At 44.6% G+C, this 16,583-nt stretch overlaps 1 protein-coding gene across 2 annotated transcripts; it reads left to right on the top strand.

Annotated features, from left to right (window-relative positions):
• The first annotated feature begins 9,872 nt into the window (after positions 1-9,872).
• Positions 9,873-15,178, top strand: ARMC7 (armadillo repeat containing 7). 2 transcript variants are annotated; one of them, XM_069952692.1, is made up of 3 exons: positions 9,873-10,071; positions 12,594-12,737; positions 14,366-15,176. In XM_069952692.1, exons 1-3 carry the CDS (start codon positions 9,987-9,989, stop codon positions 14,701-14,703), a joined length of 567 nt encoding a protein of 188 aa, XP_069808793.1. In that variant the 5' UTR covers positions 9,873-9,986; the 3' UTR covers positions 14,704-15,176. The 2 variants fall into 2 exon arrangements, with proteins under 2 accessions (XP_069808793.1, XP_069808794.1); XM_069952693.1 differs by lacking the exon at positions 9,873-10,071 and adding an exon at positions 11,180-11,250 and having other exon boundaries at positions 14,366-15,178.
• The last annotated feature ends 1,405 nt before the right edge of the window (positions 15,179-16,583 follow it).

Here is a 16,583-nt window from a genome sequence, read left to right as displayed (position 1 = left end):
GCCCCGTGCAGTAGGAATGTATATATACGTTCTTGACTTCAGGGGGCTTTACGATGAGAGCGGGATCGCTGCAGGGATAGCGATCCTGCTCTCATCTGAGTACAGCACCGGAGATAATGAGAGTCAGCTGCGATCCCGCAGCTGACCCCCAATCCCGCAGCTGACCCCCAATAACCCCGGTGCCGCCGCTGTATTTCATCTCCCCCCACCGTGAATCCACGGTGGGGGGAGATGAAATAAGTAAAATCAGACCCCAGATCAGCCCCCCTAGTGCCCCGATCACTAACCCCCCCTCCCCGCGGCGGCCATCAGATCCAAAATGGCCGCCGCCATCACTGTGAACAGACTAATGTCTGTTCACAGTGATTTAAAGTGAAAATGAATGAAAGCCCCATTGCTCTCCGCCACCGGAGGTAGCGGAGAGCATGGGGCAGTGGTCGGGGACCCCCCTGTGGGGTCCCGGTACAAGCGATCAGCGGTATATACTATATACCGCTGATCGCTTGTGCCATGTGCCGCCTGCACTTTTTATCCCCTGTCACCATGAATGATTGGTGACAGGGGATAAAAAGTGATGTGCCCCCACCCCCCCAGTCACCCCCCGTCCCCCAGTCACCCTCCCCTACCCCATATACTCACCTGATCCTGGAGCTCCTTCCTCCTTGACGTCCTGGCTGGTTATGAAGTGTGCATGCGCTCCACAACCAGCCAGCTCTGAAAATTTAAAGTGACAGAGACCAATTTGGTCTCTGTCACTAATCTATGATTACTGTGATAGAAAATATCACAGTAATCATAGTAATATAATGAAAATGAATGTATAAAGTACAAAAAGTGACAAACATACAAAAAAAATAATTGCAGTTTACTCCCAAATTACCCCTAACCCCCCCCAAATTACCCGTAACCTCCGCACGTTGCCCGTAACCACCGCACGTTGCACGTAACCACCGCACGTTGCCAGTGACCCCCTCCAGATTGTCCGTAATCACCCCAGATTGCCTGTAACCACCCCCAAATTACATGTACCCACCCCAGATTACCTATAAGCACTTCAGTCTATCCGTAACAATTCTAGATTGTCTGTAACCCCTCCAGGTTGCCCGTAACCACCGCAAGTTGCGCATAACCACCCCAGGTTGCCCGTAATCATGCCAGATTACATGTAGCCCCCCAGATTGCACGCAACCACCGCAGGTTGCGTCTGACCACCGCATGTCGCCTCTAACCATCACACCTTGCCTCTGACCACCGCACGTCGCCACTGACCACCGCATCTTGCCTCTAACCACCCCAAATTGCCAGTGACCTCCTCCAGATTGCCCATAACCATGCCAGATTACAGGTACCCACCTCAGATTACCTATTAGCACTTCAGTTTATCCGTAACCACAGCAGGTTGCCTGTAACCACCCCAGATTGTCTGTAACCACCCCAGATTGTCCGTAACCACCCCACGTTGCCCGTAACCACCCTAGATTGTCTATAACCACAGCAGGTTGTCCGTATTCACCCCACGTTGCCCGTAACCACCCCTGGTTGCCTCTAACCACCCCACGTTGCCCATATCCACCCCAGGTTGCCTCTAACCACCCCAGGTTGCCGTAACCACAGCAGGTTGCCCGTGACCACCCCATGTTGACCGTATCCACCCCAGAATACCCGTAACCACCCCAGACTGTCCGTAACCACCCCACATTACCTGTAATCTAATTTTTTTCTTTTATTTTAGTAACTGCGCTATTCTAATAACTATTACTAGCTGCGGTTTTGCTCCAGCAAATTGGCGCTCCTTACCTTCTGAGCCCTGCTGTGTGCCCATACAGTGGTTTATGCCCACATTTGGGGTACCATTGTACTCAGGAGAACCTGCGTTACAGATTTTGGGGTACATTTTTTCTCCTGTTCCTTGTGAAATTTAGAAATTTCAAACTAAACCAACATATTGGAAAAATTCGAGTTTTTCATTTTTACTGTCTACTTTTGAATACTTTCCTCTAATACCTGTGGGGTCAAAATGCTCACCACACCCCAAAATGAATTCTTTGAGGGGTGCATATTCCAAAATGGGGTGACTTATGGCGAGATTTTACTCTGCTGGCACTACAGGGGCACTGCAAACGCACCTGGCGCTCAGGAACTTCTTCAGCAAAATTTGCATTGAGAAAGCTAATTGGCGCTCCTTTCCTTCTGAGCCCTGCTGTGTGCCCTTACAGTGGTTTATACCGACATATGAGGTACCTTTTTACTCAGGAGAACTTGCGTTACAAATTTTGGGGTACTTTTTTTCTCTTGTTCCTCGTGAAATTGAGAAATTTCAAACTAAAGGAACATATTATTGGAAAAATTAGAGTTTTTCATTTTTACTGTCTAATTTTGAATACTTTTCTCACCTGTGGGGTCAAAATGCTCATCCTACCCCAAGATGAATTCTTTGAGGGGTGTACTTTGCAAAATGGTGTGACTTATGGGGGGTTTTCTCTCTGCTGACACTACAGGGGCTCTGCAAATGCACCTGGCGCTCGGAAACTTCTTCAGCAAAATCTGCAATGGAAAAGCTAATTGGCGCTCCTTCCCTTCTGAGCCCCGCTGTGTGCCCATGCAGTGGTTTACGCCCACATATGGGGTACCGTAGTACTCAAGAGAACCTGCGTTACAAATTTTGGGGTGCTTTTTCTCTCATGTTCCTTTTGAAAATGAGAAATTTTAATCTAAACCTATATATTATTGGAAAATTTTATTTTTTCATTATTTTACGGCCTAATGGTGAATACTTTCCTCCAGCCCCTGTAGGGTTAAAATGCCCAATGCTTATACCCCTAGATTAATTCTTTAAGGTGTGTAGTTTCCAAAATGGGGTCACTTATGGGAGTTTCCAGTATATAAACCTCCTAAATCAACTTAAAAAAAGAACTGGTCCCTAAAAAAATCAGTTTTGGAAACTTTCACGAAAATGTGGTAATTTGCTGATAAATTTCTAAGCCCCGTAACACCCTAAAAAAGTAAAATATGTTTATGAAATGAAGCCAGAATAAAGAGGACATATCGGTAATGTGACTTAGTAACTAATTTAAGTGATCTGACTTTCTTTTTTTAGAAGCAGAGAATTTCAAAGTTCAGAAAATGCTAATTTTTTCAATTTTTCATGATATTTTGATGTTTTTCACAAAAAAACACACAAAGTAGTGACCAAATTTTGTCACTAATATAAAGTGCCATATGTGACGAAAAAACAATCTCAGAATCGCTAGCATACGTTAAAGCATCACTGAGCTATAAGCACATAAAGTGAGACAGGTCAGATTTTGAAAAATGACCCTGGTCTTTTAGGTGCAAATAGGATTGGTCTTGATAGGGTTAATTAATCCACTCACAGCACTGAGGAAGAAGAGGAATTACAAGAGGTGAAAGCTAAAATGGCAGATAGTGAGGAGAGGAGTAGGAAAAATAATATGTAATAATGTGTCCCAGAATCCATCACATCTGCAGGGATCCCCAAATATGTGAGATTATACAAGCCCTCTTGCCTAATATACCATTGCAAGAATTGGAAATTGACTGAGCCCACAGGCTACTGCTATCTAAACATGTAGAAGAACAATCATGAACGATGTCGGCTGATTGTTGCTGTTGTTTGTCTTTTAACACGTTGAAAGACAAACGATTATTATAGCAGCGATCTACTGACGACAATTGTTTATTCCATCCTGTTCATTCCAGGTCTACGACACTTATAAAATGAATTAAAATCTGATTTTACACTTTTCCCAATGAAAATAATGTTCATTCTTTTTAGTATATAGGTAAGTACATCTCACATAGTATATAGCCATGTTAAAGCAACTCACATTGTCATTCTTGGTAACAAACATTGCTACACACGTCAATTGTTTGGGGATAAGCAGATGTTAAAAGTCCTTGGACTAGAAGGTAAAACAAGGACACGCAATATTCCTTGTTGGCAGAATAAACATCTATATAACAGTGCAGTGTTACCGCATCTACATCCATCCTGTGAGCAGAGCGGACCAGGCAGGAGTATTCCACCCTGTTGCCTAAGCCCCTGAGCATCTCAATTCGGTTACTAAGTATGCCTGTGAATAAATCCCATAACTCGGCAGGAACTGCTCCTCCCCAATTATGTGGTTTAGCCGGCTCTACAGCAGCTGTCTATTTGCCATAGCTGGCAAGGTCCTTCTCACTCCCTAGTGGTCAGGTCCTGAACAGATCCAGTATTTAGCCATTTCATAGTGAATTGGCTATTTCCCCATAACACAGAAGGACCAGGACTGCAGTCATGGGGATTAGCTGGCTCTATAGCAGCTGTCTATTTCTCATAACTGGGAGGGACCTTCTGCCCTCTAGTGGTCAGGTGTCTGAATAGAACAAGTATTTAGCTATTTCATGGTAAATTGGCTATTTCCCAAAACGCAGGACCTGGTCGTCCTCAGCCATGAGGATTAGCCAGCTCTATAGCAGCTGTCTATTTTCCATCATCTGCGGGGACCATTTGTTCTCCTATTAGTTTGGACCTGATCTATAACAGTATTTTCTTCATAAGGTCCGCTCTCTTAAAGCTGTGGTGCCATTTTTATTTATATCTGTGATGTGTGATGTTAATGTGTGACAAGTGTTGTACGTGAAGGTACGGGGCAACTTATGACATCAGATCACATGTTACTGCCACAATAGCGCAACTTCAATATTATGGAAACATATTCTATGATTTGTCACAAGTCACTCTTGATCCCCACATAACCTATAAACATAACATGACTATTGGGCAACCAAAGGTCACTATGCAACCCTCCTCCTAACTCAGTAAGTCCTTCTGAGTGATGGGATTTAGCCGGCTCATATAGAAATGACTATTTCCCAGTGTCCAGGAAGACCTTTTCTATCTATTATATCCTGAGAAGGTGTCATGTAGGAGAGGTCCTTCTGAATGATGGTGTTTAGCCAGCTCATATACAAATGACTATTTCCCAGTGTCCAGAAGGACCTATTCCATCTATTATAGGCTATGTTCACACAACATCAAAAATAGACAAAAGGCGGCAGCTTTAGCAATTTAAAATAACGTCCGTTTTTGTCACAATTTAATTGACTGCAATGGCAATGCATTAAAGTCAATACAAAGACGAATGTCCAATGCACACAAGTTAAGAATAACGGACGTTATTGCCACAGACGTGAAAATAATGTTTATGATTATTATTTTTGGACGTCTTTTGCAAACAGCGGGCGTTTTTATTAGTTCACACAATTTTTCTTTTGTCAGCGTTTTTCCTCCGTTTTTACTATTCAATGGACTTTTCAATAAAGACACGCAAAGGCCAATTAGTAATCCCAAACTAGAATAATGTACCAGCAGTCGTCAGGTACAGGAGTCCTCAGGAGGCTAGACAGCTAAATGACGTCCATTATTTTACACTCAAAATGACGGACATAATTTTAAACAGAGCTGAAAAAACGTTGTGTGAACATAGCCATATACTGAGGCGTCATGTAGTAGATGTCCTCCTGAGTGATGAGGTTTAGCCAGCTCATATACAAATGATTATTTACTGGACTCTAGAAAGACCTTTTCATCTATTATATCCTGAGAAGGTGCTACATAGGTGAGGTCCTTCTATGTGATGAGGTTAAGCCAAATCATATACAAATGACTATTTCCCAGTGCCCAGAAGGACCTATTCTATTATATATTCAGGTGTCATGTAGGAGAGGTCCTTCTGAGTGATGAGGTTTAGTCAGCTCACATACAAATTACGATTCCCTGGACTCTAGAAGGACCTTTTCCACCTATTATATCCTGAGGTGTTATGAAGGTGAGGTCCTTCCGAGTAATGGCATTCAATGTGTGAGGCTATGTTCACACTACGTAAGTTTCGTAATAATCACGTCCGTTGTAACAACGGCCGTGATTACTACGGAACTTACGTAGTGATGCCTTCTAAGTAATCCCGGCCGGATCAGAGATCAGTGTACTTATACTAGAAGTCCATGGGGGCTTCTAGTAAATGTGTAAAAGTAAAAAAAAAAAAAACTCCCCTAATAAAAGTGTCACCCCCCTTTTCCCATGTTATGAATAATAATAATAATAAACAAACAAACAAACAAACAAACATGTTTGGTATCTCCGCATTCCTATTCTCCCAAATTATTAATTTATCACATTCCTGATCTTGAACGGTAAATGGCGCAAGCGCAAAAAAATCCCAAAGTTGCAAAATTGTGCATTTTTGGTCGCATCAAATCCAGAAAAATTGTAATAAAAAGCAAAAAAAAAAAAATCACATATGCGCAATCAAGGTACCGATAGAAAGAACACATCAAGGCGCAAAAAATGACACCTCACACAGCCCCATAGACCAAAGGATAAAAGCGCTATAAGCATGAATATGGAGCGATTTTAAGGAACATATATTTGTTAACAATTAGAGATGAGCGAACGTTCGGTATTTGATTAGCTGGGGCTGCTGAACTTTGATAAAGCTCTAAGGTTGTCTGGAAAACATGGATACAGCCAATGACTATATCCATGTTTTCCACATAGCCTTAGGGCTTTATCCAAGTTAAGCAGCCACCGCTAATAAAATGCCGAAAGTTCGGGTTCGGATGGACTCGAGCATGCTCGAGGTTCGTTCATCTCTATTAACAATGGTTTGAATTTTTTACAAGCCATCAGATAATATAAAAGTTATACATGTTACATATCGTTGTAATCGTAACGACTTGAGGAACATATATAACAAGTCAGTTTAATCCCAGGGCGAACGGCGTAAAAAAAATACCCTCCAAATAAAAGAAATGTGGTTTTTTTACAATTTCACCACACATTGAATTTTTTCCTGCTTTTCCAGTGTACTTTATGAAAAAATTCAGCCTGTCATTGCAAAATACAATTAGTGGCACAAAAAATAAGGGCTCATGTGGGTTTCTAGGTGAAAAAATTTAAGTGCTATGGCCTTTTAAGCACAAGGAGGAAAAAACGAAAACACAAAAATTTAAATTGGCCCGGTCCTCAAAGGGTTAAAGTTGCCCGTGTACGCAGATACACTCTGACGGACAACTTTAGGACCCATTGAACTGTATGGGTCTATTCAGATGTTCCATTGCGTGGTGCAAAAAAAATAGAACATGTTCTAGTGTGGAGTTGTATCGCGGCACAGATTGTTTGATAGAGGTCTATGGAAACCACATTTTTCACTTATCGGTCGAACGCCATATCCGTGAAAACCATGTCACCTGAGAGCTGTCACCTGCATCCCCACAGACGATGGTGCCACCAATCCATACATAAAAGGGTGATGTGACATCAGTGAAAGAAATAAAAATTTGACACGGATGCTATTACAGATAATTTTCTAAGGACTGCAGACTGCAGATAAGCCGACCATTGAGCCTAGTGGGCACTATAAGACTGCTTTCACTTGTAAACAAAAAATAAAAAGAGAAAAAACACACACACACACACACACCATAAAATCCAGAGGCACCTCAAACATTTTTATTCATAGAAAAAAAAAAAACTTGTTTCTTTATAGTTGGCTCTTGATTCAAAGTAATCATGGCTGATCTTCCTGTTAAAAAAAATAAATGAATAAAACTAAATAAAAACCAGACTTATTTGGCAAATCATTTTAAAAGGAGTTGCTGAAAAAAGCAAAGCGCTGTATTGTTACATACTACCAGAATATAGATGTGGTGTTCGATTTATTACACAGTGAACAGTGTTCAAACAGGCATTTTATCTGCAGTGTAGAGGAACATTAGATAGAGTGGGCCATAAGTATGGATACACCCTGATAAAATGGAAGTGATTGCTGTTATCACCTTACCGTTTGTGGCATATTATTACATGGGAAGGGGAAAACATCTGAGGCCGGGTGTCACCCATCTGCAAAGCCGCCATTTTGGATTCAACTTTACTTTTTTTTAAAAGGAAGGGGGTCCTGTAATACATCTAACACAGAATTGCCTAAGAAAAACAATGGTGTGCTTATTTTTAAAATAGTGTTTTTTCAGTATTGAGTTATTCACACGTTCCTTATGGTTACAGCCATTGACATGTCGCAGAGGTCAACCAACGAGGAGCGAACAGACATTGTGATGATGTCTGGTGAACGCAGTGGCCGGGTCATTGCAGCAAGAAACTCAATTGCACAAGAAAAACAACGGTGTGCTCATTTTTAACGTAGCGTTATTCATTATCGAGTTATTGACACACATGAGCTTGTTTCACCACATTTGGAGGGATCTGTCCAGTGTGGGTTACTGTCAGACCAGTAGCGGTGGTTTTGTTTGTTAACTTCACACAAAACTTCGCGTCATCACTGAACAGAACCTTCTGTGTAAACTGTGGGTCCTCTTCCAGTTGTTGTCGCCCTCTTTCCAGATTCAACATGCCAGTCTGGACCATCCTCGGTGAGTTGTTGTAGCCAGTATGCGTAGAATGGACGTTCGACTGATGCCACACTCCAGGGACATACGTTGAGTGCTACACTGTTGGCTCTGGGAAAATGCTGTCAGGACAGCCACTGATGTTTGGTCATTGGTGACAGGTTACTACAGTAGGACCTATTATGGGGGGGAAGGGTACTACAGTGGGACCTATGATGGGGGGGTTACTACAGTTTAACTGGGGAAGGGGAATTACTACAGTGGGATTAACAAAGGGGACGGGGTTACTAGAGTGGGATCAAAAAAGGGGAGGGGATTACTACAGTGGGACCTAGAATATGGGGGGGGTTTACTACAATGGAATTACAAAGGAAAGGGGGTTATCACAGTGTGTCCTATCGGGTGATGGGGGTTACTACAGTATGACCTATAGGGAGGGGGGGTACTACAGTGGGATATGGAGGCACAGTGGGATCTGTACCATATGGGGGCACAGAGTTACTGTGAAGCAGATGAGGATGATACTGGAAAGAGCAGCATAAAATGTTTGTCTCGCAGATGGCCGGAGAGGTTTTCAAGATGACCGTGCATGATGGCGAAGAAACACAAGAGAAGACGTCCCCTGCGGGTCACTGAATATCTGTAATACAATCACGTATAAGGTCTGCAGAGCCTGTGTACAGCCTGATCTACTGCTATATGGTCACTGCTGGGGGAGAGTACTGCTCTGTGTATAGTGGATGTTCTGTACTAATGGTATGGGGGTAAAGTCACTATGTGGTGAAGATCTAGTGATATTTGTTCCCTATATAATGGTAATAGGGATGCGGCTATAGGGACGTGGCTATGGGGGCGTGGCACATTGCCGTGACTGTCCCTCTTTCCTCCCAGCAAAAGTTGGGAGGTATGTAAATGTATGGCCATATATCCCTGCAGAACATTGCATAACAGTATAGCCAGATCCCATATATTTGCAGAACATTGCACCAAGACAGTGCTTACGGCTCCCTGTCCCTGCAACGCATTGCAAAAAAGTATTGCCACATACCCCTGTCCCTGCAGAGCATTGCACTCTGACAGTGGTTATATCCCAGTGTCTGCAGAGCATTGCATAAAAGTACAGCCACATACCCCTGTCCCTGCAGAACATTGCACCCTGACAGTGGTTACATCCCAGTGTCTGCAGAGCATTGCATAAAAGTTAACCAGAGTCCTGTCCCTGCAAAACATTGCATTACAGTACAGCCAGACCCCCTATCCCTGCAAAAGCTGCACCCAGACAGTGGTCACCTCATGTGGATCACATACCAGTGCTCAGACACCTTGGGAAAAGAAATACCTGATCTACAGCAACACAAGAACAAAGCACAGACCAGCTCCACATACAAGAGAGCCCGGGAACACAGCAGACTGACGATAGCTCCGCCCACGCTGGTCACATGGTCATGACGTCATTGAAGGTCCTTCTGAGTTGTGAGATTTAGCCTCTACCAGAAGTTAATGTCCACTTCCGCTGTGAACGTGACGTCACGTTCGCCTGCTGATTACTCTTATTTGAATTCGGACTGTTACGAGAGAGGATGAGCGGCGGACGCTGTGCCAGTGAAGATCGGTTTCGGTACTTGCAATCTCTGGTCACTGAGTTTCAGGACACGGATAGTACAGGTAACCAAGCATCGCCATACAGTTACTATACCCATGCGTGTCCCATCTCTTGCACTATACCATAGAATACCGCATTATTCCGGAAGCCTCTGTTCACATCAGTGTAATCGTGTTCTGTGTGATTGGTACAGGAAATCTTCCAGCACATACAGCTATATACCTCCCGGACTATTGGTTTCAGTCCACTTGGCCAAGATGCTTGAAAACCTCTTTAGCCCAAACGTGCAGGGGAGAGGCGGTGAGCTCCAAAAATACGTAAACTACTTGTAATGTGCAATAAAACGCAACACCTGTGTGCACGAAAAAAAGGACAATGAGCTTTGAAAATCTGGTGCAGAATACACACACAGAGCTCACCCCTTAGCCTAGATTGAGCATGGTGCAAAAAAAGGTACATTTCAAATTGTGACATAAACAGCATACATCACTTTTCAATCAAATGTGACAGAAAATGCATCAGGCTAAATCCTGTATGTATAACTAGTATTTGTTTGTTATAGTTAGAAAACTTTTTTTTTATTGTTTTTAATGTGTATCATTAATGGGGAAAAATAAATTTTTATTTATTTTATTATTTTTATTATTATTTGTGCTTTTTGGTTGAATACAAGACATCCTGTAAAATACAATTTTAAAGGACAACTCCCACAAAAATTTTTTTTTGCTCATTTAACACACATTACAAAGTTATATAACTTTGTAATGTGGTTAAATACCCGGCCTGGCCCCCTTCCCCCACTTTCGGACCCCCTACCCCCCACCCCGGAAGTTAAGGAATGTATACATTACCTATTACGATCGTCACGGTCCTCTTCTCCGGGGCGGCATCTGGTGACGACGACGTCAGAGCCGAGGGGCGGTCCGGGTCTTCTTCCTCCTCGGCGTCTTCATGCAAAGTGAATGGGGATGAAAAGGCTGCTGGTGCACATGCGCACCAGCAGCCTTTTCATTGGCTGGAGCGCATCACATGGCTTCCAGCTTGCTCAGCCCTGATTGGCTGAGCTTGCTGGAAGCCATGTGATGCGCTCCAGCCAATGAAAAGGCTGCCGGTGCGCAAGCGCACTGGCAGCCTTTTCCATCCCCTGGACCCGGAAGTTGGAGACATCGCTGGATGGCGGAAGGCGGCGACGGAGAGGCGGACGGCGGGCGAATCGAGTGGCGATCGTCACCGGAGAGATGGTGAGTATGGTGTCTGTGTGTGTCTGTGTTTTTTTTTTTTTTGGGGTCCCGCGGGAGTTGTCCTTTAACTAGGGTTCCTCAACTTTCTTGCATGCTGTGCAATGTGATGTGTGTATTCATCTTGTCACTTATACCCAGAGTTCTAATATATTGCCTTCCCTCTGGGAGACATAGCAAAGCTCAGCAGGCGCTCCAGTGGTAAGAGAATGTGCAAAAACATGGAATGTTCCAGTGCCTAAATCTTAAAAGCTATTACACAACATACAAAGTCCATAATACTGACTGCACCAACCACAGACCACAATAGGGACAGCATTGTAAATGGGACACACAGGAACCAGTCTAAGGGTCCTATTTCACGGGCCGAGGAGGGCCGGATCAACGATGTAAATGAGTGCCGATCTGCTAGATTGCCGCTCGTTTACTGGGCCTATTCCACGACCCGATGATTGTTGAGCGAGGGCTGCAGGGACATCGTTACCAATGTCCTTGCAGCATACATTACCTGTCAGGTCTTCTGCTCCGCTCCGTCTTCCTCCCTGGGTCCCACGCGCTCTTGCTTCAGAATGGACTGTCAGCTTACCGGCCACTCAGCCAATCACAGGCCGCGGGGGTCCCGGCCTGTGATTGGCTGAGCGCTCCGTCATCTGACCGGCCATTCTGAAGATAGCGCGCGCGGGACTCGGGGAGGAAGACTGGGGGGGGCAGAAGACCTGACAGGTAGTGTATGCTGCTGCTGCTGCTTCTCAAATCGTCGGTCGCCCGCCACGCACTGCTATTCAACCGTAGCGATGCACGGTGGGGAAACAATGATTTTAGGTCTGTCCCTAAATGAACGATCAGCCGATGACACGATCATCGGCTGATCGTTTTCTCACCGAGCGATAATCGGCCGAATTGGGCCGATTATTGTTACTGTGGAATAGGGCCCTAAAACCCCTAAGATTAGTATAGTGCAAAGGTTGTGTTTTTTTTTTTTTTTTTTTTTTTTTTCTTTACTTTTCAGAAAATGTCTTTGGGTATCACATGTTCCATTATTATGGCCTGTGCACAGAATCACGGAACTCTTGGCATCATGATTCATTATTATGCTGGGAGCTCTGGACCGTTGTAAATCTTTGCGTTTCACTACTGACACAGACGCCTGAAGATTTAAACTGATTTGGAGCTCCCTTCTTACGCCGCTCTGTAGCACATTGTTCATATTTACAGAAGATGGGATTAAGGCCTAACATCCAGGCTGCAGATGTGGTTACATCATCATGGGATTAGTTGTTCTCAGAGAGAGAAATGTTTCTTCTGTTATTCCCATTTTAATATTTTATTTTTTTTGTTGTTTTTAGATGCCAAAGAACAGGTATTGGCAAATCTAGCTAACTTTTCCTATGACCCTAAGAACATCCCATACCTTCGGCAACTGCAGGTTTTAGATTTGTTTCTGGATATGTTGACCGAAGAGAATGAAACATTGGTGGAGTTTGGAATAGGTATGTATAAAAGTATAACATGACAAACGTTTCTTGAAAAGTGATTTCTTGGCAGAATCATACAATCAGGATGATTAAACGTAAAGTTTTGTACATATGAACCCCCTAATAGGTTCCGGTGCTTCTCTTCTTATTTTTGTCTGTTGCACCATTTCCAGTATTTTAAAGAGGATGTACCACTGCCCGGTACCGCTGGATAGAACGGCGCCGTACACGGGAACCAGGTCACGGTTCGAAAAACAGACCACGGCACCGGCTTCCCCATGACGGCGCCGATTTATCGGTGTGTTAAATTCTAGAGGATGTACCTGGTGGTACATCCTCTTTAAAGTGGTTGGCCACTTTATAGTAAAATTGCTCAGTGTACAGTATTAGTAAGTGTACCCACTGTATATACTGACAGCAGCTCCCTGTGTATCTCATACAGCTAATATCAGACTCCCTTCCTCCATGCTGTGCTGCCCTGCTCTGTGGTGTTTTGGTCCATAAGATTGCTGACATGGAGGAGCATGTGACCAGGCCCCCCCCCCCCCCCCGCCCCCCCCCCCCCAGTGTCCACCACTGAGCCTGTATATGTCTATGGAGAACACAGCGGACAGGGCATGGTCACATGCTCCTCCATGTCAGCCATTTTGTGGACTGAAACAAAACAGAGCAGGGCAGCCCAGCCTGGTGAAGGGGAGTCTGATTTTAGCTCTATGAGGTACACAGGAAGCTGCTGTCAGTTGAGCACACTTACTAATACTTTGTACTGACCTATTTTACTATAAAGTGGCCAACCCCTTTAATAAATAGAAAATATGCACATAAAGCCTTTGGTGCACTGGAGGCGTTATTCGGCCCCTCAGTACACCATCCTATCTGTCCGCTGGCTTGTACAGCCTCCTACTTATGCATAAGTAACGACATCTCTCAGAGACAGAGAAGTCACTACTACCCTTTCCTTTAATCAGCCATGGGCTGCGCATTTTTTATTACACAAAGAAATGTGTGGCCGCTAAAGGATTATGTTGTGTTGAAAGTCCGCAATCAGTTGACGAGCTGATTAGCGCTTTGTCATTCTTTGCAATTTAGACATATCTGTGATGTAAAATGATGCCACATAAGAATTCACTCTAACACTCTAACTTTGTTAGAAGTGGTGATAACTAGCATGTCAATAATCTGTCAACCTCACTGTACTGACCTGATCTAACTTCTTAGGTTTTGTGTGGCTGAAATTGTGTTTTAATTGGCATTTATACCATTGAAGCCCCTCCCACACACTTGCTCATTTGTAGATGTTAGCGAGACCCGCTATTTCTCTGATTTCCATATGGCTTGGTGTTGCAGTTTCAAAATTGAGGAGTGTTTATATCTGTATGCTCCCCAAACTAATACCCCTCCCCCCCCCCCCCCCACACACACACAACTGTATAACCAAGACACTCTAAACATCAATTCCATACCATGACAAAATGGCTTTATAATATGGGATCACTATGATGAGCACCTGTGTAGCAGTAACCCAAAAATCCATAATTTGGGTAATTATACATTACTTTGTGCTTTGAACTGTTGCTTAGGGTCAGTACAGGGATGATCTGATGGCTAGATCATAATTGTCTTGTTTTTCTTTCTTTTCCAAGGGGGACTTTGTAATTTATGTCTGGATAAAGTCAGCAAGAGTCACATCTTTGCTTCGAGAGGTCTAAGTCTTGTGATCAACTGTCTATCCAGCCATCGCGAAGAGACTGTGCTCTCTGCTATAACAACACTTATGTACCTGAGTACAGCTGCTTCCTATGCAGAAATTACTACAGCGCCTGTTGTGGAGTGTATGCTCAGATTCTCCCTCTCCACCAACCGTAGACTTAGCAACCTAGCTAATGTTTTTCTGGAGGATTATTGCACTGAAAAACAAGTGGAGGAAGCCCGATCTCTAAACCGCCACACCGCACTTGGAATACCTCTTCCAAAAGACTGACCTTGGGCATATCCCATATGACGATATACTTGTATGTTCTGCCTTCATGAAGAGCTGCCGGAGTACTAAACATACACTGTAATTTCTTTGACATCTGTAATGTGCTGATGAACCCTTTCTAACACAAATATATAGAAATGCTGAAGAAGCAAGTGAAAGCCTATCTATAGGGATGCAGTCTACAACAAGCCTTAACATCAAGGTTCAGAATTTATTACAGACGGGCACCAACAGCACAATATGGGGTATTTCTGCCAAAGTAAACTAGGAGTATAGATGGAAATTGTAAACAAAGACAAATGCTTGATCATAATACCTGTGTAAAAGTGAGAAGAAAAAAAGCGGCACTGACCAAATTAAATTTAAAAATAAATATTTTATATCCGCGTTACGGGTAGAAAATACAGTGAGCTGTGTGGGAGGGACCACAGTGAAATGATGCAGTACTGCAATTAAATATTTCCCATGTTCCACGTCTGGAACACGGACGTGGAATGCCTGTAACAGACTCTCCCCTGCCCGGGCAGCATCTGTAAGTAGATGCTGAGAGCAGGGGAACTGTACAGATATAAGCCGCGCTGTAATGAATCAGCCGTGCGTCGCTGTCATTGCAGCGCATATCTGTACTGTTCCCCTGCTCTCAGCATCTAATTACAGATGCTGCCTGGGCGGGGGAGAGTCTGTTACAGGCATTCCACGTCCGTGTTCCGTGAGGAACTCGGAACGTGGGAATACAGCCTTACACAATAAAACTACAATGTGTGATGATCCCAGTCTAGATCAGTGCATCTCAATTCCAGTCCTCATGCCCCACCAACAGGTCATGTTTTGAGGATTTCTTTAGGATTTTACAGGTGATATAATTATACTCATAGGTATTATCACATTTGTTTGTATGGGATATCCTCAAAGCATGACCTGTTGATGGGCCATGAGGACTGCAATTGAGAAGCACTGGACTAAATGTTTTGCAGCAGCTTTGTGAGGAAATTTGAATGAACCACCAAATTCTTTGGGTACACGGCAAAATTCGCCAGCGAATATCATTGAGCCTGTGGGACGGGCGGAACATGCTTAAAGTGACACTGTCACCTCCTTTTTTGCATTCTGACATCTCTACACAGGTGTAAAGGGTAAATTAAGCGTTTCCCTTCTCGCCCTATGACAGCACCCCTGGAGAGCGTCCATCCCCCTTCTCATGAGACAGGAAACAGCCGCCAGGCAATCAATCAATCAATCAAGCTTTAAAAGGAGCCGCATCCACCCCTTACACCAGTTCTGTTTCCTGTCTTCTGAGAAGAAGGATAGTGGAGGGTGCAGCTCCTCTGCACCTTCCCAGAAGTCGCCAGGATCAAGTGAAGCTGTGGGCGCCCGGTTCCTAAAGATTGATAGCCCGGGTTACCCTACCGGTGTAAGCCTCTTACCTGAAAAGAGCCACCTGGTCAGTCTGCGGTCCTCCTGGTTCCCCTCCGGTGTTGCTTGGATTCCCTTCTACCTCCGGCCAGGGTGAGTTCCTTTCGCCGGGTCCCGGACCTGCAGGAAGGATCAGGTCGTTCATGACAGCGGCGTCTTCCGGCGGACGCGGGCGTACGTACGTACGTGCGTGCCCGCGTCGGCGTGGTGACGTCGCGGGGACATGTGATGCGGCCTACTTCCGGTGGGCGCCCTAGGTGCGCAGGGACTTCCGGTTCGCGCCGTGCGTACTGCGCTGGCGTGGACGGGGGCAGGGCTGCGCGGGGGGCTCCGGGGCTTGGAGGGAGGATCAGGTCACCCACCTGAAGCGGGGCGGCTATCAGGGGCTCGGAGGGGCGGTCCGCTGTCGGCAGTGTTCGGCAGCTCGCCACCGATTGGTGAGAGGGAGAGGGGGGCGGTCCCCCTCT

Source organism: Dendropsophus ebraccatus, chromosome 14 (genome assembly GCF_027789765.1).
Source record: "Dendropsophus ebraccatus isolate aDenEbr1 chromosome 14, aDenEbr1.pat, whole genome shotgun sequence".
NCBI lineage: Eukaryota > Metazoa > Chordata > Amphibia > Anura > Hylidae > Dendropsophus > Dendropsophus ebraccatus.
This window is presented reverse-complemented; position numbering and strand designations above follow the sequence as displayed.